Source organism: Vicia villosa, linkage group LG4 (assembly GCF_029867415.1).
Source record: "Vicia villosa cultivar HV-30 ecotype Madison, WI linkage group LG4, Vvil1.0, whole genome shotgun sequence".
Classification (NCBI taxonomy): Eukaryota; Viridiplantae; Streptophyta; class Magnoliopsida; order Fabales; family Fabaceae; genus Vicia; species Vicia villosa.
The window spans coordinates 110,298,797-110,323,264 of NC_081183.1; the positions used below are offsets into that span (position 1 = coordinate 110,298,797).

The 24,468-nt window shown below is 34.6% G+C and overlaps 1 protein-coding gene across 1 annotated transcript; it reads right to left on the reverse strand.

The window, feature by feature from the left end:
- Positions 1–22,755: 22,755 nt before the first annotated feature.
- LOC131599474 (uncharacterized) lies at positions 22,756–23,522 on the reverse strand. The gene is made up of 2 exons (XM_058871812.1): positions 23,250–23,522; positions 22,756–23,140 (listed from the first exon to the last, which is right to left on the reverse strand). Exons 1-2 carry the CDS (start codon positions 23,338–23,340, stop codon positions 22,860–22,862), a joined length of 372 nt encoding a protein of 123 aa, XP_058727795.1. The 5' UTR covers positions 23,341–23,522; the 3' UTR covers positions 22,756–22,859.
- Between the last annotated feature and the right edge of the window lie 946 nt (positions 23,523–24,468).

Genomic DNA, 24,468 nt, shown 5'->3' on the forward strand with positions numbered 1-24,468 from the left:
GGTAAACAAATTGGCACACCTGGTGGGACCCATCGATTGTTCTTTATTTTTCTTTAGTTATGAATGATATTAAGAAGTGGTCGGAAATTAACTAACATGGCTGAAGTTAATACAAATAATTCTGATCTTTCTGGAAATCAAGGAGGTGTTCTGACTGGAGGAACACCACAAAATGCCGCAGATTCGTCCCCAGTTGGAGCAACAAATACTGGTGGATCGACGGCAGCAATATTGGTATCATCACCAACGAATGTACGGTCACCATTTAATCCATTACGACCGCCGTTTCACGGAATGCTACCTCCACCAGGATTTAATCCTCAGTTTGGAATGCCCACGTCTATGATGCAAGGTTTGCACACAAATCCTTCATTATATTCTGACACCATGATGGATACAAACACATCAAGTCTGGGAGGTCGACCCATAAGCATGGGATATAATCACCAGACTTTACCATCTTTGAGTACCACGTCAATGTTGTCAATTCGACAACAAATAGACGAAAGTAATCATGAAATGGTGAATGCCCTTACTCAACAGATGGGAACTGTTTTTACTCCCATGATAAATAACACGAATCAAAGTTATGAAATATTGGCTGGACAGATGGCCAGAATTGCAGATTTCTTTGGAGCGCCTCCACAACCAAACCTTTCGACCGCTCAAGGGTCGAACACGAGGGGGGCCGAACCTTTAGGACAAGGAGATCAAATTGAGCAAGAGATACCTAGAATAGTACAAAGGCATCAAGATGCTGACCATGTTCTTAGGAACATCCAGCAAGATGTCAATGTTGGACACAATAATATCTCTAATGTAGTAGAACAAATTTTAGTCCAAAATGGGATAAATGTAGGTTTGCATAGACCAAATTTTGTTTCCCCGTTGTCAGAATATATAAGGCAAACAGAATTGCCCAGGGGTTGGAAAGTTCCAAAATTCACCAAATTTGCTGGTGAGACTGGCGAGTCGACAGTCGAACATATTGCTAGGTTCCAGACAGAGGCTGGAGAAATAGCAAACAATGAAAATCTAAAAATGAAGTATTTTCCAAGTTCTTTAACGAAAAATGCATTTACTTGGTTCACGACATTAGCTCCCCAATCTTTGTTCTCATGGAACCAATTAGAACGATTGTTCCATGAACAATTTTATATGGGACAGTCGAAAATTAGTTTGAAAGAATTAGCGGGAGTTAGGCGAAAGGGTACAGAACCAGTCGATGACTATCTAAACCGTTTTAGGTTACTAAAAGCTAGATGTTTTACACATTCCTGAACATGAGTTAGTCGAAATGGCTGCAGGCGGGTTAGATTATTCTATCAGGAAGAAGTTAGACACCCAACATTTGAGAGATATGGCGCAACTGGCAGACAGAGTACGCCAGGTCGAAAGGCTAAAGGCTGAAAAGGCTAGGGCTAGTAAGTATCATAAGAAAGAGAAAATAGCTTATGTTACTACAGGTGAGTTTGACTCTAATAGCGACGATGAATATGAAGAGGGATAGGTTAACGTGGCTGAATTAAAGCCAAGACCACCATATATTTGTAAATTGCTTAAACCTTCAAAAGATAAAAATCTGGTTGAAAGTAAAAATGAGAAATTCTCTAGTAAAACGTATTCATTTGATATAACGAAATGTGATGAAATATTTGATTTGTTGGTTTCTGACGGACAAATCATAGTACCCCCAGGACTAAAAAATCCTCCTCTTGAACAAAAGAAAAAAAGAGGATTTTGTAAATTTCATAATTTCTTGGGTCATAAAACTTCTCAATGTGTCCTTTTCAGGGATTTGGTGCAGAAGGCCTTAAAAGAAGGAAGGTTACAGTTTGGAGAAAAGCCAAAGTCACCAATGCAAGTTGATACTGATCCTTTGCAAGTCGAAGAGGCTCACTATACTGAGCTTGCTGACGTGATGATGGTCGAAACTACTGATGGTTTCGTTAGAAAGCAAAACGGTGCTACTGATGGCAAAGTTTTGAACATGGTTTATCCTGAACCAAAAGAAAGCCTTTTGAAATTCCTGGAGAGATGCCACAATAACAACTCTCAAGTTGGATTATGTCCAAGGTGTGATGCTGTTTTCAACGTGGATGCTGCAAATAAAGTGAGGTTCGACCCTCGTCGAGGCAAGAATCGTCAATTCATGTATACAGGAGAAAACAGTGGTCGAAGGGCTGGAGAATACAGGAAGATGTTTGAAAAGCCAAGGACTTTCCGTCCCAAAACGGATGCCCCTGAAGACAAATGGGTGCGACCCATTAACTTCAGAGGTAAACGTCCAGAATGGCAGATACAGGGCGATGGAACCAATGCTGAAGGTTCTTGGACAGATAGTGGATCAAAAAGAAAAGATTACATATCTCCAAACTACAAAGGAAAGAACCCCATGACTCGAACGCAATGGAGGCGTTACCAAAGAAGCCACAAGAATGGACAAGAGGGTTCAAAAATGGTGCAGGCAGGATTTTCTCACTATCAGTCAAAACCCTTTCATAGGAAGTTGACTGAGGAGCAGGCTAAAATAGCAAATGAAAGATTAGCTGCTGGGATGATCCTAGGAAAAAAATTGATCAAAGAATTGGTCAACGACGATGCTCCGATCCCCAATACAGAAAAAGAGCCTGAGTATTCTCCATTGTCAGACGAAGAAGTCGATGATAACTTTGACATAGAGTCAGATGAATTGCTAATCGATTGTGGGATTGTCTCTGTACTCCCGGCTGAGTTCGACAGAATCTCTGAGGTATCTGAGAACGAAGATGATTTTCTTCCTGGCGAGAATGTGGAAGAAACACCTGTTTGTTACTATGTGATGGGAAAAGGAGTGGTAGAAGAACAAAAAGCTGTGTTCGAGAGGCCAGGTCGAGGAATGATGTATCATTTGAAGCCCCTACTCATAAGGGCAAAAGTGGACGGAGTGCCTATAAACAAAGTGTTCGTCGATGGTGGGGCTGCAGTAAACTTAATGCCTTATTCCTCACTACAGAAAGTAGGAAAGACTGACAAAGACTTAAGACCCCATAATATGGTACTGTCTAATTATGAGGGTAAGACAAGTGGAATACTTGGAGTAATCCAAGTGAAACTAGATGTTGGTTCGTCTGTCAGGTCGACCGTATTCATGGTGATCGCATCTCAGGCAAATTTTAAACTGCTGTTGGGTTGGGAATGGATCCATGGGATTGGAGCAGTTCCTTCCACCTTACATCAGCGTGTAGCCATTTGGAGGTCAGATGGTATAGTGGAAAATATTGAAGCTGACCAAAGTTATTACAAAACTGAAAGTGGTCGCAGACATTTCGACCAGCATTTGGCAAATGTAGCTCCTTGCTATAAAGCAGACGATGTATATCCTTCTGATGAAAGCGTGTCTAAGTATCTGAACTTAGATCCAAATTATGGTTTCATTTGGAACAAAGAAGATCCCAATGAACCATTGAACCAGGAAAGTCCTCCAGAACAGAGGACAACGGTCAAAGACAATGACCACTGAGTCAGAATACCTGGCTCGAATAACGGCTTATTTGGCCGAAAACAACGAAAAAGCGGTTTTAGAAGCCGAATTAGAGAAAGAAATGGCTGATGAGGCCATGATGATGGTAAAGAATGAAAACAATCAAGAAGCCAATCACCAAGTCGAACGACTCGACGGGATATACGATGACGAACCTTTGGGTTTCGAAATGGATCCGTCAGGATCAGTGAAAAGGATGAAAGCTCAAGACCCTCTTGAGGAAATTGATTTAGGTGATGGGATCATTAAAAGGCCTACTTATGTAAGTACAAGGCTTACAAATGACCTAAAAGCCAAGTTGATTCGACTTTTGAAAGAATACAAAGATTGTTTTGCATGGGATTACAATGAAATGTCTGGTTTAAGTCGACAGGTGGTGGAGCATCGACTACCATTAAACCCAGGGAAGAAACCTACCAAGCAGCTTCCTAGGAGATTTGCGCCGGAAGTTATGGAAAAAATCAAAGTGGAAATTGAAAGATTGCTGAAAAGCAAGTTTATTCGAACTACGAGGTATGTCGAATGGTTAGCTAATATAGTACCTGTCATAAAGAAAAATGGTAGCCTTCGTGTATGCATAGATTTCAGAGATTTAAATAAGGCTACTCCTAAAGATGAATATCCCATGCCAGTCGCTGAAATGTTAGTCGACTCTGCAGCCGGATTTGAATACCTCAGCTTATTGGATGGATATTCAGGTTATAACCAAATTTTTATAGCTGACGAAGATGTACCGAAGACGGCGTTTCCATGCCCAGGTGCTTTGGGAACTTATGAATGGGTAGTAATGCCTTTTGGTTTAAAAAATGCTGGCGCTACATACCAACGAGCCATGAATTCCATGTTTCATGATTTTATTGACAAATTTATGCAGGTTTATATTGATATTGTAATAAAATCTAACTCTGAAAATGGTCACTTAGACCATCTTCGACAATCTTTTGAACGAATGAGGAAATATGGACTCAAAATGAATCCTTTAAAATGTGCTTTTGGTGTACATGCAGGGGATTTCCTGGGTTTCGTGGTTCACAAGAAAGGCATTGAAATAAATCAAAATAAGACGAAAGCGATCTTGGAGCTAAAAGCGCCAGAAACAAAGAAACAACTCCAGTAATTGTTGGGGAAGATTAATTTCTTGAGGAGATTTATCTCAAATCTAAGTGGCAAGACGAAGATCTTTTCACCACTTGTGAAGCTCAAGAATCAAGATCAGTTCAAATGGGAGCTAGAGCATCAACAGGCATTCGACCAAATAAAAGCTTATTTAACTAAGCCTCCTATTTTACTACCCCCCAATAGGACAAAGAGTATGAAATTATACATAGCTGCATCAGGCTCGACAATTGGGAGTATGTTGGCCCAAGAAGATGATAATGGCGTCGAAAGAGCTATATATTATCTAAGTCGAACCTTAGTAGATGCTGAGACTAGGTATAATGATATTGAAAAATTATGCTTATGCTTATATTTCTCATGTAACAAACTTAAACAATATATAAAGCCTGTTGATGTGTATGTGTCCTCTCATTTTGATATCATTAAACATATGTTGTCTAAGCCAATTTTGCATAGTCGAATTGGTAAGTGGGCCTTAGCGCTAACTGAATTTTCCTTAACATATGTTCCTTTAAAGGCTATGAAAGAGCAAGTTGTGGCTGATTTTATAGTCGACCATGGGTTAGTTGAATCGTCTGTAAATCAAGTCGAGCAAACTAACTGGAAATTGTTTTTTGATGGTTCTAGTCACAAAAATGGTTCAGGCATTGGAGTCCTAATTATTTCCCCTAAGGGACTTCCAACTAAGTTCCATTACAAAATGAAAGAAGTATGCTCTAATAATGAAGTCGAATATGAAGCTTTGATTACTGGTTTAAAGGCCCTAATAGATTTAGGGGCAACCCGGGTTGAGATTCGAGGTGATTCTGAACTAGTGATTCGACAAATCAAGAAAGAGTATAAGTGCATTAAAGAAAATCTAATAATGTATTGTGCAATCGTGATACGCTTATTAGAAAACTTCGAACATGTTGAGATCTTGCATGTACCAAGATCCAACAATTACATTGCCAATGAATTGGCGCAAATTGCTTCTGGGTATAGAGTTTCTAAAGACAAGTTGGAAGATATAGTTGAGATCAAGAACAAAGAAACTAATGAAGTATTAAATAAATTGGGTCAATTGTCGACGTCAAAATTCGAGGGGGTAGATGATGATGAAATTAAAAATTCATATGCCTTGGAAATTTTTGCCATCGACAATATGACTAATGCTGAGGGTGTATTGTTGAAAATTCACATAAGAAAATAAAAGACCAAGAGCCTATATTAAAATGGCTAAATCGAGCCAATCATTACAAAAGTTTCTTACAAAGCATATTGGCGATCATTACAAAATTATAGCCAGTCAGTCGAGGAACGAAATTACAGAGCAGGGAAATTGTTCCTAAAGTAGTCTAACTTCAGTGTCTTAAAATCAATTTTAGAATCAAGTCGAGACAGGTTTTGTTTAAGCTGTCGAATGTTACTTTCTAACTTGAGCGCATTTTCACCATGACCAAGTCCTTTCAAGACTTCTTGGTCAATAACTTCAGGCGAAGGGATTTCTTCAGTTTGAGCCAAACTAATTTTCTCGCGCTCAAGACTTTGAATTTTTTTGTTAAGGTCATCAATTTGTGCTTTGTAATTAGCAATCTTGTTGTTGATCTCTCCTTGCTTATCAGAAAACTTCAGAGTTTTCTCCTGAAATTCTTCAACCTTGTTGGTCGAAGCTGCGCTGGCATCCCATTCTCTCTCCAATTCACGCTCTTTATTCTTGGCCTGAAGAGTGAGGTTCTTCTTCGTCATAAGGTCCCTCCAGAGTTGGTCGAAGTACGCCTTAAAATCAAAGAAGAATTGAACAACAACTGGTGGAAGAGAAGCTTTGATCAATAAATCTAGGATCTTACGAATTTCTCCACCAAGATGTTCAGAACTCTCAAGAACAGCGAGAAACTCAGGTTCGTTCAGATGGGCTTTCAGCTGGCATATAGTTTCGACAAGGGAAGAATCAATCTCAGCATCAGGATTGGTCGATTGAGCCGGAATCTATAAAGAGCTTGGTCGCAGCTTCTGAAGTCGAAAGAGAGCCTCCAAAGGATTAGTCTTCTTCAAATCTAGAATCTCTTCCTGACTAAGAGAACTGTTGGAGTTAGTATCATCAGAAATAGAATGATGTTTTGACTGAGAAGTTGCGTTATGTTCTGGTCGAGGGATATCTTCAGCAGTTTTTGTGGCAGGAGTCTGTTCGATGGTGGGTTTACCTTGAGGATTTGTTTGGCTTTGACCCAGAGTGTTCGCCGAATCAGTGTTGCTTCCAAAAGCATCAGTCCTTTGAGGGCTAAAAGGATTGGAGTCAAGAGTAGCTTCAGCAGTCTTTTCAGCAATCTCGACAATCTTCTCTTGAGTATGGTCGACAGTTGGTGCATTCTATTCAAGAAAGATATTAGAAAAAAGAGGTATTAAAAGCAATATATTGGAAAAGAATGTTAAGTTACCTCAGTAAGGATTTGAGATGAGGAAATTGTTGGAGTTGTTTGAGGTTCGACGACCACGTTGGGAATGTTTTTAGTAACTTTCCTTTGCTTTGGTGGAGACGAAAGCGGGGTTTGTGAAAAAATGTCACTCTCATGATTTGGTGGAGAGGTAGTTTCCTCTGAGTCAGCAGAGACTACCAACTGAAGAGGAAAATGACAATCAACAAAGGTTGAAATAGCATCGACGAAAGAGTAAAAGTTAAGACAAATACCTTTCTAACAGTCTTATTCTTCTTGGTGGTGGCATTGCTTGATGTACTAGGACGTTTTCGACCTGATTTAGGATCAGAGACTTCGACTTGAGTAGTAGGATCAGGCCCTGAAAGGTCTAAGCTAAGAATTAAAACAGTGCCATTAACAATGAGGAAACGAAAGCAAACGAAAAAGTACTTACTTATCGTGAGTTGTTTTTCCAGCTGGTCGAATGCAACATTCAGTTTCTTGGAAAGAGAATCTCCATCAAATAGTTGGTAATATTCAGACCACCATTCATTAAACTCTTTCGTTGTGAAGTAGGAGTTTTGAAAGGTGAAAGTTGGATGTTCCAGAGATTGTTTATTATGGAACTTTAAGCAGTCAAGATGTTGACGAGCCGTGAATAGTCGACCAGAATAACAAATGTCTTTGTCATGTGAATACAGGGTTTTGGGTAGCATTTGGCTCAAGCCAAATTGTCGAGAGACCAAGTTTGGTTGGTAGCTTACAAACCCATAGCATTTGCCTGTCGACTCAATGCGGTGGGAAAGAAGCGTTGGAGTTAGGAAAGCAGCCCAAATAGCATTTAAGTGAGCTCGAAGGGTTGGAGTATTTCCAGGGAAAACGGCTTTAAACCAGGTTGGCCCAAAACATCTGTTGGAAAAAGGGGCCATAGAAGCTATGAATGTTTTACATTCAGAAAATAATTTCACATATTTGAGAAGGTTAGGCCTGTTAAACTCATCTTGAGGAGTTTGAAAATCAAGTTTGACACCTTCGACCCTCCTATCATACATAACCTCCAGAACAGAGCGGGAGACGGTATACCCAATATGTGACTCGAAGGTGGCATTCAACCAATGTTGTAAGAGCCAATAAGGTCCCGACAGAGAAAGTTGCTTTGGGGTTTCATGAAGACGTTTGATTCTTAGAGATACTATGCTTAAAGTATGATAGAGATAAGCGAGAAGAAGCTTACCTAAGGAGACTCTTCGACCTTCATGAATTTGAATAGCCAAAGGTACGTAAGCTTTAGCAATCTGAACTGATCCTGGGCAGAAAAGATAGTATGATAACCAGTAGGTGAGAAAAGCAACGTGCTCTTCGTCAGAAACTTCTTCAGTTGTCTTATCAAAATGATCTTGCATGTACTTGGTAATAGTAGCATTGCTGAAGTTGAAATTCATTTCTGTGGGGAGAGTTGGGTCGAAAATCTCACCCAATGGTGAAAGTCTTGTGATGGCAGCCACGTCGAAGAGAGTGGGAGTCATCATCCCACAAGGAAAGTGGAAGGTGTTAGTCGAACCTTCCTAGAAGAAAATCGAAGCAATTAACATGGGAGGACAAACTCTGTGACCCGTTCTGGATAATTGTATGACGTCGAAAATGCCCAATTCTTCCCACCGTTGTTGTTTTTTCGCTTGGATTTTGTTAAGCCAAGCCAAGTACTCCTTGTTACCAGGAGCTGGGGTTGAACGAAATACCCTAAGCGAAGGATCCATAAACTTCAAATCAAGGGGGTGTGGTTTGTCGAAAGCCACAGGCATGGTGGTTTGGAAGCAAGGAAAGAAACCAGCGGTTTGTTCTGGGTGGTAACGGTGGTCAGGTAATGGCCCTGAGAAAGCCATCAGTTTATCAGTAATCTGGAATGGGATTAACATCTGGTTTTTCCAAATGATGGCTTTAGCTTCAGAAAGGTTAGGTTGGGGAATGAAATCTTCTCCTTGTTCCTCTTCTTCACGAGACATAATAAACCCTAAGGGGTTTGCACCCGTAGCATACACAGTGGTGTTGGTGGTTGTAGCTGCCATTGTTGTGTACGAAGAAAAGAAGAAGGAAATGGGTAAAAAGTTAAAGGAAAGAGGTGAGTCTTTCTGAAACGTATGAAGAGAGGAGTGCTTTCTGAATGAGAAGAGAAGTAAAACGAGGAGAAAGAAAGAAAAGAGAGAAAGAAGCTGTATATATATGCAAGTTGTTGATGACGTCATTAGAAATCGTGTAAAAAAAAGAAGTTGTAAAATCAAAGGTCACGTCAAGGAAATGTTTTGAAAGCTGGGTTCAGAAAGTGGGAGCAGTTAATAGCCCATTACCTAGCGTTTAGGTAATAATTAGTGTCTGGGAAAATGAAACGTAATCATGGCGTAATGGGAATTAACAAAATTCGAAACCCAAGAGAGAACTGAAACGACATCTTTTCTCTTTCCTAAAGTTATTCGAAAGAAGTCCCTTGGAGGGGCAATTTGTTACCCTAGGATTTCGACTTACTAATAAGTGGGCAACTAAGGCCCAAAATTGGCAATTGGGCCTCAATTTGGTAAAAAGGCCCTAAATTGGTATTGGGCCTCAAGTTAATATCTACATTACCATTTGGGTCGAAGCGATTCGACCGAATAACGCTTAGAAGTCGAAGCCGTTCGACTAGGAAGATCGTCTGAGGTTTCAGCGTTCGACCAGACCAAAAGGATGCGAAGACTTAAGGATGTTTGGCTGCAGAAACTAAATTGGAGGTCGAGAGGCAGTAGAAGTTAAGAAGCAGTTCCAGGCAGTTTTCTGGCAGTTCTCACAGGACGCGTGGAAGTCTCACAATTGAAGACCTTGCATGTCGAAGACACGTGTTGACTGATAATCAGTCGACCGTTAGTAGTAGTTATTTTATTTTCTATTTAAGCAAGTTTCATAGGAATAGTTAGAGGTCCGCATTTTATACATAAACACAAGTAAACTCAAATCTCTGCGCAATGAGTAACGAGTGCAACTTTGGAATGTACGTATGCGTACCAGTTTAATTAATGCAATCATTTTACATTACATTTTATCTTTCAGTGCACATTTACTGCCTTTTTATTGCTTTGGTTTACTTTAAAGCCTTTAATTTCAGTGCTTACTTTTACGTTAAAGTCACTATTTACATTTAATATAAATCAGATACACATAATATAACAAAATAAAGCAATCAGTCCTGGAGTATTCTAGTTGACTCCGCAAAGTAACCTTTAAAAAGGAAACTAGCGCTTGTTTACCAGTTTTCTGGGTAAACAGTTGCGTTGTTAGTTGTGCTTTGGTAGTGCCTATGATGATTTGTTTTCTTGATCTGCATCATTTGACATCAAGAATATGAGGCCTATTCTGTTACCTCATGGTGAATTTACTTGTGTCTGGGGCCTATTCTGTTACCTATTTGTATGTTTCCAATGATGAAAAATAATTCTGAGGTCATTATATGTTGCCTTGCCTTATGAATTATTCTGAGGCCATTCTTGTTATCTTATACTCTACTTTATGCAATAGGTATAAGCTGATCTTCATCAAATGGGTATACCCATTCTTGTATCCAAATACCACTCAATCAGCTACCTATGAACAAGAGTAGTCTGACAACTTAAGTTCCCTCTTCCAATTGTATCAAGATTCCTATGGAACCAATGATGTAATTACCTCTGCTACTGTATTTGAAAGTCCAGAAGTAGGATCTACTTATGGTTTTGGAAGGAGGAACTTTGAGATGTTTTTAGAAATTGTTAGGGGTACTAATTCCAAATCTGATCTTGAATTATATCTTGAAGAGCCTCCTCTGAAAGTTCCCCCTAATGCTAAATTTGAAGTTTTAACACGGTGGATGGAAATGAGGCCAAGTATCATGTTCTTAGTAAATTGGTAAAGGATATCTTAACTGTTCCAATTACTACTGTTGCTTCAGAAGCAACTTTTAGTGCTAGGAAAAGGGTTATTGATTCGAAATGATCATCTATGAAAACTAAGTCAGTTGAAATGATGCTTTGTGGAGGTGGTTGAGTGAAGGAGAAATATGAAATTAAGAAGGACTCCACTGCTTCAATTGTAAGTAAATTTTTCATATCTTCTTTTATTTGTAGCTAATACATGTTGATTATAGTCTATCTAACTAACTAATACATTTTCCATTTGTATTGTAGCTTGAGGAACCACAAGATGAAACTTTGACATATAATTTTAGTGAAGATCTGGATGTCGCTTCTTCTACTACAACTTGAAGATCAGATAATACAATGCCAATGATGAGACTATTCTGAGACTTCTTATTTTTCATTTTTTTTCCTCTTCTTTATCGGGTGGTCCGGTTACCCGATCGAAATCATCGGACCGGTTTCGGTTCTCTCTTCATAAGTAAATTAAATTCGGTCCGATTTTGGTTTATCCGAATGTTACAGATCGATTTCGGTCCAATAAATAACACCATCACTGCTGTGGACCGGTCCCGATTTACCCGGTTAAGATTTCGGTCCATTACTCGGAATGTCAAATATCCGGATTGGACCGAAAATAGCCCTGGTTGTGACTATCCAATAATCAGTCATTGTGATGACTAAGAATAAGTCTATCATGAAAGTACAAAACATATAGTCATAATCATTTTATTTGAGACGTAATTGTAGATGACGAGGTGCATGAGTTAATTGTTGATATTTTCACAAACGCTCTTCACAAAAATTAAAATATTAAGAGAAGTTTTTAGAGTTCAAGAACACACTACTTTAATAGAGAAAATATTAAATAATGAGTTATATTTAGATTAAAAACTTGTACTTAGGGTATTGTAAAAACATATACTTATACTCATGTTAACAATGTTAATATATGTCAGGATAAATTACAGTTTTGATCCCATTATTTTGGTCAATTCACGAAATCAGTCCCCTTATTTATTTTTTAAACAGTTTTGGTCCTTCATGTCCATTTTTCGTCCAAAAAATGTTGATTTTGCAGTTTTTTGTATTCGCGGGATACTTTCTGAACGAGAGAGAATGTAGAGAGCGCTTTTTGGAGAATGAAAGAGATGAACGCACAAGTTGGGAGAAAAAGACGACGATCAGAGAAGACGATTAAAGGAAGAAAATGTCATCAATAATTAATATTTCTTATTTCAAGTCAATAAAAGTATGTTACGTATCTAAAAAATAGTAGACAACAATATTTTTTTAATGAAAAATGGACATGAGAGACCAAAAGTGTTTAAAAAATAAATAGGGAGATTAATTTCATGAGTTGGCCAAAATAGGAGATCAAAATTGCAATTTAACCTATATGTTAACTAGTACTTTACCCCGTGCGATGCACGTGTTTAGGCGGGATTTTGGTCTAAAGTTGGCGCCTAAACATGTATTCTGTTTTAATATATTAAAGATATGAGTTCATATATTACTTAATTAATAATTTTTAAAGAGCTTTATTATTTAATAAAAGTTCTCCACCATTTAATGTATAAAAAAACAATAAAAAAATGAAAAGTATTTTTTAAGTCCTCTGGAGTACCATCAACAAGGACATTTTGTATGCATATACAATGACCCAACTTGCAAGACTAAAAAAGCACTTCCGATTGCATTTATTGTGGTCATTAGTCACATTCAAGCTATATAGGTTAGGTTAGAGTTTTCCCTATTGATGCTACTGTTTTATGTTAAAGTTTCAAAATTACTAATGTTTTCATTCTTTTGAATAATGGTGTTACTATATTTCCATTTCAGTTATGCACACACCATGTGTTAGACAAAATAATGCATTTTAGCATTGTTGATTTTGGCAGTACTTGCGGACACAATTATTACTAGTACTTCTCAAAGTGGTATACAACACTCATTGTCTTTGATTTTCAGTTTCTCTTTTCTATTTGACTGATTAGATCTTGCTTCTAGAACTGAGCCCTCTAAGAATGTCACCCATAAAACCAATAATATGCCAAGTTAAAAAATTGACACGTATTCCTTCATATGACCAATAATATCCCTAGTTAAAACATTAGAATGTATTCCATAATCCCTTACATATAAATAATTTTTTTTTTCATTTAACACGTTTAATTATTTCTATTAGTATAAAATAATTAATTCATTATTAATAAATTAATTTAATTTAATGTATTTTGTATTTTATAAATAACTTTTTTATTAATTTATTATATATTAAAGTCACAGTCACATTTCTTATCATTTTACCTTTCTTTTATTTATTATAGTTATACCTATTGCTCTAACTATTATTTTTTTTTATCAATTAATGATTTTAAATTAATATTTTTTATATAATTTCTATCAAAATTAAAATAAATTAGTATTCATAATTATTTTTTATAATTATTATAAACATGGCCAATAAATTAATAAAAAATGTCATTGAAAGATATAAATTATGAGTGGGATAATTATTTATCTTTTATCAATTAATCAAATTATTAAAGTCATAGTCACCTTTCTTATTTTTTTGTTTATTTTATTTATTAAGTATAGTTATACATATTGCTCTAGCTATATATTTTTTTAATTCATTAATGAATTTAAATTAATATTTTTTTTTGTTTAATTTGTATAAAATTAATATAAATTAGTACTCCTAATAATTTTTTTATAAAAATTATAAACTTGACAAATAAATCAATAGAAAATATCATTAAAAGATATAATTTATGGGTAGGACAATTATTTATCTTATATCAAATAATCAAAAAAAATTTTATTTAATAAAGTAAATGATAATAAATAAAATAATAATTATTATAAAAGCTATATTTAGCAGAAATGCATGTCATTAAAAAATTACGTAAATTAGGATTTTGTTTAAATTTGGCAACATAAAAATAAAGAAAAATAATACATCTATTATAATTTTTTATACTTCACTATTTTCATCTTATTTTTTCGAAAATAGTCGTTGAAGGTTGATGTTGGAGCATGCAATTTATATTTTAGAGAACTATTTGTCATTAATTAATAAGGTAATTTATTTTTTTATCTTCAAAAAAATAAAAAATGATTATAATATATAAATTAATTTTTTTATAAAAGTTATATTCATGACAAATATTTGTAGTAAAAGAATAAAATTAATGGTTTATTTTAATAGCCAACATCAATATTAAAATAATAATAGTACATTAACGATAGTTTTTTACACATTAAATTTTTAACCCTTATATAAAAACAATTGTTTGCCACAATTCAATTAGTAAGTTTTAATTTTTATATTTTAATTAAAAATCAGAATTATTATATTATTATAAAAATATATAGGGACAAATGAGTATAAAAAATTAATTAAAATTATTTCTTTTTAATATTGTCGAAGTAAAAAATAAAAATAATTATAGTAAAATTAATATTTTAATATTTTTAAATTATTAGACTTGATTTACTTTTTGAGCATTTTAGACACTGTGTTAAATTTCCAACCTTGAATGCACTAAAAATGTTTCTCCTTTCTTAATCTATTCAAAATATTTCTTAATTAATTTTCTTATTTCAGTCTCAATTTATGCTATCAAACATCACTCGACTCTGTTCACATATACGGGTTACTTCAATTCTTAAAAATGACGGAATGAAACTATGTATCTGCATTTTTAAATAATAAAATTGTCAACACACAATATACATTATGAAATTTTTTTGGAAAATTGAGGCTAACATGTTTGAAGAATGTATATATTTTTTAATTGAAAAAATGTTGATAAAATTTAAAATATAGAAAATTAGAAAAAATAGAGCAATATATTCATGGGGTATTTCTTGTCAAAACAGGTCCGATTTGTTGAGCGTGTCTGTTTTGTCCGCATCTTTTTATGGGGAAGACCAAGATTTTAGTCTCGCAATCTCTAATATATTCACTCCGTCCCGTTTTTTTCAGGCACATGCATTTACATAAAATTTTATATTTTTAGGTCTAAAATGTGCAAAATCCGCAAACAGTCTCTCTATTTTTTATAAAGAGGGTCAAGATTTTAAACCCGCATTCTTAACTATACATATTCCTCTGCTCCATTTTTTCAGACTTTTGCCGATAGACTTAAACGTTAATCGAATTAATAATTATACTAACCATGCAAATAATTCATAGTCAAAGAGTAATAACTATAACTTATTTTTATAAGTAACACTGATTTTATTTTTAAAGTTTTGTATTATATCAGATGGAGAAAGCTATTTCTTTTGAAGGGAGAGATGGAGATGGTTGTTTACACTAAATTAAATTGGAATTCAGTTATTGCACGTAAGTTTCGCTAATTTTGGCTATATTTTATAAATCTAAACCTATATTTATAGGTTTACCCCAGCGGTCGAGAAATGTAAGGGCGGGAGGGTGCTGCTGCACTCCCAAAACTAGTAAACTCTTTTAAATGTGAATGGATCGTCTTTTTCTTCAGTCCTCCATTCAGTCCTAAATCCAATGATTGAAAAATAATAAAAATAATGATTTTGAATAAATATAAAAACATAATGCTATTCAAGGGTTAATACTAGAGCTGCTCAAAGTGCAGAAGAGAGTAAACTGGAAAGAATCCAGATCCTGAATGAATATATACTATAATTATTGTTAGATGCTTTTCATTATTGTTTTAATAACTCTCATTGTTTTTTATATTATTGTTATAATATGTTATAATATATTAGTTTAGACTGTTTTATTTTCAAAGTTTTGATAATGAATTGATTTTAAAAGTTCTTTAATTTCATAAGATTACTTTTTTTTATAAAATTAATTCAGAAAATATATCTTTTAACTATAAATTATTTGAATATATTTTAAAGGTCCTAATAATTTTTATAATTTTGAATTTTAGTTGATGGTAGACTAATTTAATCAATTTAGTTTTGATTTTTTGATGTTAGCCATGATATTAAATAATTATTTGTTTTGATTTAAAAAATAAGTTGTACACATTTAAAACAGCAAAAAAAGTTAACTCGATTGTTGATTTGTGCATATTTCATCAATGTTATATTAGAGTTAAATTTATTAGCAATTGATTTGGGTATTATTTTTAGAAATGATCTAATAATTGAACATAAGAAAATTAATGTTTTTTTAAAAAAATAAGCATTTTAAAAAAGTAAAATTAAATACACATTACAAAATTTTCTGTATTTGTATTAGAAGTGATACAGAAATTTAATATGCAAAAATTGATGGTTATTTGAAAAAAAAAATTCTAGAAAACTAAAACTTATATATAATTGTTATGAATTTAAAAACTATTTGTCACACCTTTTAATATTTTGGACAAGATCTACCATTGGTGTAATATTCCAAAAAGAAAGATAAGCCACTCAAAATTGCAAATAATTGAAATATCCCAAATCAGAACCAAGAACTTATGGAACTGGATGCAGTACAATATATATTAACGCATATAGATGAAGATGAGGTGCACACGTAAGTTGCACGTGCATGTTATGCTGCATGGACTGTATCTCACCTAATGATTACCTCGTGTTAGTTAGGTAGTTTGTGTAACTGTATTGTAACACCTATATAAACTGCTTGTAACTAATTTTCTCGATAATCAATGCAATCCATTCTATTGTTCATCATCTTCTTCTTTTCTCCATCAATGGAGGTTTATGATTGGTTAGATGGTATCAGAGCAGGTTCGACCTGCTCTGTTTCTCCTGCATTCTAATTCTTGCTTGAAGCATTGATTCTTCTATTTCGTTCGTTTTCTTGAATCAGTTCGTTTTTGTTTTGTGCGTCAATGACGAGAAACAACAATAATCAAACACAGGACCAGCTTGACCCTATTATGTTCATCCGTCAGAGAATTCATCAACAATGTGGATCACGCCGGTGTTATCCGGTGAAAATTATCATGCCTGATCGATGAAGATGAGATGAGGCATAGCAATGAAGAACAAAATGGGAGTAGCCGGAATTGTTAGCTATGTGAATTGCGGAGGCATTGTCACAGTAAAGTATGGTTGGTTTGATGAAGGGAACACGTAGCTCAGTGAGGATGTTATGCAACCATTGGAGTTCACAAACGGTGGAGGCCATAGAACGGTATTCAGCCTCGGTAGAAATACGAGAGATTGTAGGTTGTTTCTTGGATTTCCAAGAGATGAGAGAGTCACCAAGATAAACGCAGTAGCCTGTGATAGATTTTCTTGTTTCTGGGCATGTTTCCCAATCTGAATCAGAGAAGGCTTTAAGTTGTAGAGAAGAGGTACTAGGAAAGAAGAGACCTTGGGCAGGAGATGTCTTGAGATACCGAAGGACACGAAGGGCAGAAGAGTGATGTATGTCTGTTGGTGAGTGCATGTGTTGGCTCAGTTGTTGTACAACATAGGATATAGCAGGTCTTGTGTTGAGGAGATAGATTAGTTGTCCAACTAATCGTCTGTAAGGCTTAGGGTCCTGTAATGGTGATCCATCTGTAGAGTTTAGTCTGGTATCACGGGCCATAGGAGTTGAGGAAGGTTTGCAAGCTAATAATCCAGCAGTGTTCAGCAAATCCAGAGTGTATTTTCTCTGGAAAATGTTGATTCCTTCAGTAGTGCGAGCTAGCTCCAGTCCCAAGAAGTACTTCATGTGTCCCAAGTCTTTTATGAGGAAATGTTGTTGTAATGTTTGTTTGATAGTATTGATGATCTTCAAACTATTGCCTGCAATTAAGATGTCATCAACATAAATAAGAATGAATGTATAGAACTGTTTTGAAGTATGGATGAACAGAGAGTGGTCAGAAGTGCATTGAGTGAAATAGTTATTCTTTAAAACAGTTGAAAGTTTCTCAAACCATTGTCTACTGGATTTCTTAAGTCCATAGATAGATTTGAGTAGCTTACAAACTTGATTTGGATGAGAAGGAGTCATGCCTTTAGGAATGGACATGTAAACTTCTTCATCCAAAGTGCCATGTAGAAATGCATTATGAACATCAAGTTGGAAAATGTGTAAATTTAATGAAGAAGCAAGAGATAGAATGAGTCTTACAATAGTGAGTTTGGCAACAGGAGAGAAAGTTTTAAAAAAAATTATACCTTGAATTTGGTTAAATCCTTGTGCTACTAACCTTGCTTTATGTCTTTCTATTGTGCCATTGGAGTGAAACTTGGTCTTGTAAAGCCATTTACACCCTATGGCCTTCTTACCTTGAGGAAGTGTAGTGAGCTGCCAGGTGTTGTTGGCAGTGAGGGCTGAAATCTCATCATTCATAGCCTTTATCCATTATGGATGTTGGCTAGCTTGCTTATAATTGTTAGGAGTGCAAGAAGTAGTAATTGCATAAATATATGAATGAAATATAGGAGATAAAGTAGAGTATAGAATATATTTAGAGATATCATATAGAGTAGAAATGTAAACAACATTACAATCAAAGTCTTTTAAATGAGCAGGAGCAGACCTAAGTCTGGTAGATGTCCTAGTCTTGGGAAAGTCAAGGTTATGTTCAGGATTAGTGGTAGTAGATTGATCAATAGTGTGTGTTGTAGGTTGTTGATTATTGTTGGGTGTAGTTTCTTCAGTAGGCACATTATGGTCTGGTTGATTAAGATTATCAGGGGTAGGTTCATGGTTGAAAGTAGGTGGAGAGTTTGAGACAGAGGAATTTGGGGCAGGAGTGGCTGTGTGTTCATGATCCGATTTTGTTATATGTTGGTGAGGAGTGTGGTCAAATAAGAAAGGTATAGTGGATGTGTGAAGGTCAAGAGGTGAAAGGGTGGAATGAGCAGAATTGGGGTGGGGTGTGTAAGGGAAAATTTCCTCATTGAAAGAACAATTTCTTGAGATAAAAGTGGATCTGTTTTGCAAGTCAAATAAAAGGAAACCTTTGACTCCTACTGGATAACCTAGGAAAAGGCATTTAAGGGCTCTAGGGTCAAGTTTGTCCCTGTTTCTAGTGAGGGATGAGGCATAGGCTAAACAACCAAATGTCTTAAGTTCTGCATAAGAAGGATTAGTCTGAAAAAGCATATGAAAAGGTGTGGAATTCTGTAGAGTGGGACTACACAATCTATTAATAAGATATGTTGCATGGCATAATGCAAAAGACCAAAAATATTTAGGCAATTTAGAATGAAATAAAAGGGATCTTGTGACATTAAGCAAGTGTCTATGTTTTCTTTCTACTGTGGAGTTTTATTGAGGAGTTTCCACACAACTTCTTTGGTGTATAATGCCAAGAGAAGCATAGTATGATGGCATAATGAATTCAGAACCATTGTCACTTCTTATAGTTTTAACAGTGCAAAAAAAATGATTTTGGCAGTATGTTATAAAGTTTCTTATATGTAACCTAGTTTCAGCCTTATTATGCATGAGGAGAGTCCATGTATACCTAGAATGATCATCTACAATGGTTAGAAAATATTGGTAACCATCCATAGAAGGATGTGAAATAGGGCCCCATATATCCATATGAATAAGGTCAAAGCAGTTAGCAGTAGTAGAATTGCTGATTGGAAAAGGCAGTTTAGTTTGTTTAGCAAAATGACAAGTAGAGCAATCAGACATTTTATAGCTTTTGATAATAGGAAATGATTTAGACATTGAGTGTAAAACATCAAAAGAGGGGTGGCCTAATCTATGGTTCCATAGGGGGTAATTACAATTTAAAAGAGCCTTATGGTTAGAAAATATTGGTAACCATCCATAGAAGGATGTGAAATAGGGCCCCATATATCCATATGAATAAGGTCAAAGCAGTTAGCAGTAGTAGAATTGCTGATTGGAAAAGGCAGTTTAGTTTGTTTAGCAAAATGACAAGTAGAGCAATCAGACATTTTATAGCTTTTGATAATAGGAAACGATTTAGACATTGAGTGTAAAACATCAAAAGAGGGGTGGCCTAATCTATGGTTCCATAGGGGGTAATTACAATTTAAAGGAGCCTTATGACTAATGTAATTGCACTGAGCATGTTGGATAGGTAATTGTTTCAGGATGTAGAGATTATGATGTTGGATGACCTGTCCAATCATTTGCTTGGTAGACACATCCTGAATGAAGCAGGAATTGTGTGAGAAGGTTATTGTATAGGGAGCTGAGATGCATAGTCTAGATAAAGAGATAAGACTAAAGGTAAAATTTGGTATGTAGAAAACATTGTGCAATTGAAACTTGGCATCAAAGATTATAGAGCCAGAATAATGTGCAAATAATGATGTGCCATTAGGTAGATGAATGCTAACAGGTTTAATAGATTGAATAGATGAAAAATTCTGAATAAATGGGAAAACATGGTGGGATGCTCCAGAATCCAATATCCAAGTAGAAGGTTCATGTAAAATATTACCTGTAGATGTTATACCTGATATCACAGCAACCTCAGAAGTATTGGTCCTTGAAGTGGAGCTATCCTTGCGTGACTGTTGAAGCAAATGAATGAGATGTTGATAATCTTCTTTGGAGAGAGACAATTCTTTGTCATGTGTAGATGAATATTTTGAATCAGAGACAGGATTCTTGGAACTCTTGGAACGGTAACCCGGAGGAAAACCATGCTTGAAGTAGCAGTTTTCAATTGTGTGATTCGTTTTGCTACAATTAGTACAAAGCATGGGTGTTTTTGATTGGGGTTTGCCTTTGGTTTTAGGGTTCGAAGCAGCAGCGGGGATGGTGGGATTTGTGGAAGGGATTGAAGAAGAAGAGGATGGTTGTTACTAGGCTATCAAAGAATAAGCTTTGCTGATGTTGGGAAGAGGATCGAGGAGTATAATTTGTGTGCGAATGTCGTGATAGCTGTCGTTTAATCCTTTCAGAAAACAAGTCACATATTCCATGTGCTTGTAGGTGCGGACAGCCTTGGCTAGGTCACAAGTGCAAGGTGTGGGACACGCACAAGATGGTGTAGGACGCAAATCCTTGAGTTCATCCCAAAGGATTTTCAGATCGGTGAAGTATGTGGAAAGGGATCGATCCCCTTGTTGAATAGAATGTAAATCGCGCAAAAGATCTGAGAAATGGAAATGATTACCTCTGGTGAATCTTTCCCTAAGATCTTCCCAGAGATCAAAAGCGGAATAAAAGCAGATAGTGCTCTGAACAATATGCGGCGACAGAGTCCTGTTGATCCAAGAAAGTACCATGCTATCGGCGCGATCCCAAAGTTCGAAATCAGCGTTTGTAGGAGACGGTCTTGGAAGCGTGCCATTGATGAAAGAAATATTGTTCTTGGAGGTTAACGCTCTTCGCATAGATTTACGACAATTGTGATAATTGTTGTCGTCTAAAGGAGGTGCAACAATGGTGGCGCCTGAATTTTCTCCAGGATGCAGGTAATAAGGATTGCATGGGTTGAGACTCGGATCATCGGATTTTGGAGGCGGATCGGAAGCTTTGGGTCTTTCTTCATCAGAAGACGAAGACATGATGAAGGATGAAGAAAGAATAAAGGAAAGATGATAAAGAGAATGGATGCGGAAGAAGAAATGGTGAAATTTAGGGTTTGGTACACTGATACCATATTACAATATTGAAGGTGGTGAAGTTGCAGGTCATTAGTCAGGAACGATAAAATTGAAGGTGGTTCACTGATACCATATTACAATATCAATTAATTATTACTTTACTACATAAATGATAATACGTTTTTAAAAAAATTTTTAACAACGTATAACAGATTTCCTAGGTAGGTATGACAAACCAATTTTTTAGACCTGTTTCATTGAGTTGTAGGTTTTTTATTCTCTTACAAAATTCAGTGTACAAAGGATAGAACATGCTGTGGCCGGCAACTTGTGTTTGGTGCTTTTTTAAATCCACAATATTCCACACCTAAGGTATACGTATGATGTTGGGCAAAAAAAGGCCAACTTTTGGCTTCGAAATGATTACTTGTTGAAAATTTTGAAGCCACCTTTTGAACTCTTACCCATTAAAAATTGGATTCCAACCCAAAATAGAGTTCATTATTGTCTGAAATGAGATGAGAAACATGAGTGACAGTACCTTGAGTGTGGTGTGAAGAATCAAGCTTCACATGTTTCTTTAGTACGTCCAAGTTTATTTTCTTTGAATTGTCATTAATGTAATCATGAGAGTAATCTTGGACCATGAAATGAAAATATAATGCAACATGTCTGATATCATGATTCACATTTCATGTGAAGGAACAAAACTAATCTTGGACAATTTTCACGGTCTTAGTTCTAAAGCAAGGAGAACAAACACTTTTCCATTTCCATTTATTTTGATGATTAAATAACTTTTTTTAATTTTCTTAAATTTTTACACTATTTATTTTTACCTATTGTATTTTTTATTATCCATTCGATATTTATCTAAAAATATAATATATTATACAATTAATTAAGATACTAAATATATCGATACATCGACACTAATAATATTTCCGGTGTTGAAGTTACATACACTATATATTATATTAAAACTTAAAAAATATTGTGTCCGTCTAAATATAATTTTACTATTACTGTTAAATATTGGATAGATGAATTGAAAATGATATCATTAACTTACTTATTTAATCTATAATTTATTTATTTTTTTAAATTAATATTTAATCTTTAATATTTAATTTAACAATTTAATCTTAAATTTAAATTTATGGATAAATGATTAAAAATTAAATAGTTAAATCATTAAATCAAAACTAAAATTATTAGAAAAAAAATAATATATTTGAACCAAAATATAAAATGAAATTACTCATCGGTAATTAATTATCAAAGAAAATAGAATATTTGATTTCAGAATACTTAATTTCCATTAATATTTGGTACAAGCTGATAATAAAAAAACTTAGAAAATCCTAAAATATACTTATAACAATAGTAAAACGTCTATAAATATTACAATTAAACTTCATTACTCGATTGATCTGATCTGGATCTGAGTCTTTGCATTGGCACTGGAACTCCAACCGCTGTCCCATCAGCATCAATATCAGTAGCAGCAAGTGGTGGTGAAGAAGATTTAAAACACACACAATAGACCACTCCCAGGCATATTGCAAAAAGTGCAAGTCCCGCAAATATCGACAAACCAATCACCGACTTTGGAGTAGATTTCTTAAGGTTCCTGTTAGGGTTTGTTGTCCAAGGAAACATGGCTTGACGCGGTGCATATAAGAAAGGGTCTAGTAATATAAAATAAAACTGATTTTCAGAATTAGAAAGAATAAAATAAAAACACATTTTCAGAATTAGAAAGAAGAAAAAAAAGAAAAATATATACGGAATAGTTACCTGTTGGTGGAGGCGGGAGAGAAGCAATGGCGGCGGAGACAAACAAAAATGCCACAAATATTGTAGGAAATTTTTTGAGTGTCACTGCCATTGTTGAGTGAAAATCCGAGCTGTGGAAATTTTTGAGTTGTTAGTAGGCAGTTATTTTGTGGAAATTTGGTTAGATTGATGGAGATGTGAACTTAGATTTGGAAGAAGAAGAAAAAGAGGGATTGAAACTGTATTGTGATTGTGGCTCCTTATTGTATTTATATAAAGAGCTGTGCTATGCTCCACAGTTCATTTTGATTGAGGTACATTTTTCAAAAAGCATTCAAAAATAATAAAATAAAATGAAAAGTAAATCATTCGGTATGTACGGTGGTGTATGTGTCATTTTTAGATGTAACTATAACATTGCTCTTATATAAAATCGCAAGTTTTCTCTATGGGACTGTGGACTTATATTAACACGTGACCAACTCTGCACTTATACTTTTGCTTACAAAATTGGGTGAGGAAATGTAAATAAAATTCTTTTGCTTACAAAATTGGGTGAGGAAATGTAATTAAAATAATTTTAAATTTCTTAATAAATAGTATTATTTTAGGCAATATATGCATTTTAGTCCCTTGAGAATTGTTTCTTTAATCCCTTAATTTTTAAAATATTTCATTTTAGTTTTTTTTTCTAATAGTTATTTTAAAAAAAAATTCAAATTGATAATATCATTGTTAATTACAAGTAATTCATATAAATAAAAATATTTCTATAAAGAAAATTTAAAAGTACATAAAATTTAGTAACCACAAAAGTCAAAAAATATATTAAATAAGCAAGCTTTATTATTTTTAATATTGATAAGATTAAAATATTAATTTAAATTTGAGTTGTTACATATTTATTTCTAAAAGCTATCTCTAAAATTTATAGGTTTATTGTGTTAATTTTAAATTTTTAATTCACATTACATCAAATGTTATCTCATAAATATAACAAAAAAATTAATTATATATTTTTTACCGACTAATTGGTTTCAATTTAATTTTACTAAAATATTTATAATAATTATGTAATATTTAATAGCATAATTGACAGCCACATTAAAAGACCAAAATAAATAATTATAGATCAAATAAGAATGATATAAACAAAATATTTGAACTTTTGTGGATAAAAGTTGAGAGAAGAAAGATGCCGCATCATCAAATTATTGACATGTCCGTATAGATATGTGTT

Bases quoted from the DNA above. Each gene is read 5' to 3' on its own strand.
- LOC131599474 (XM_058871812.1), bottom strand. From the start codon at position 23,340: ATGGCAGTGACACTCAAAAAATTTCCTACAATATTTGTGGCATTTTTG. The intron at 23,141-23,249 runs GTAACTATTCCG...TTATATTACTAG, and splicing joins TCTCCCGCCTCCACCAACAG to ACCCTTTCTTATATGCACCG.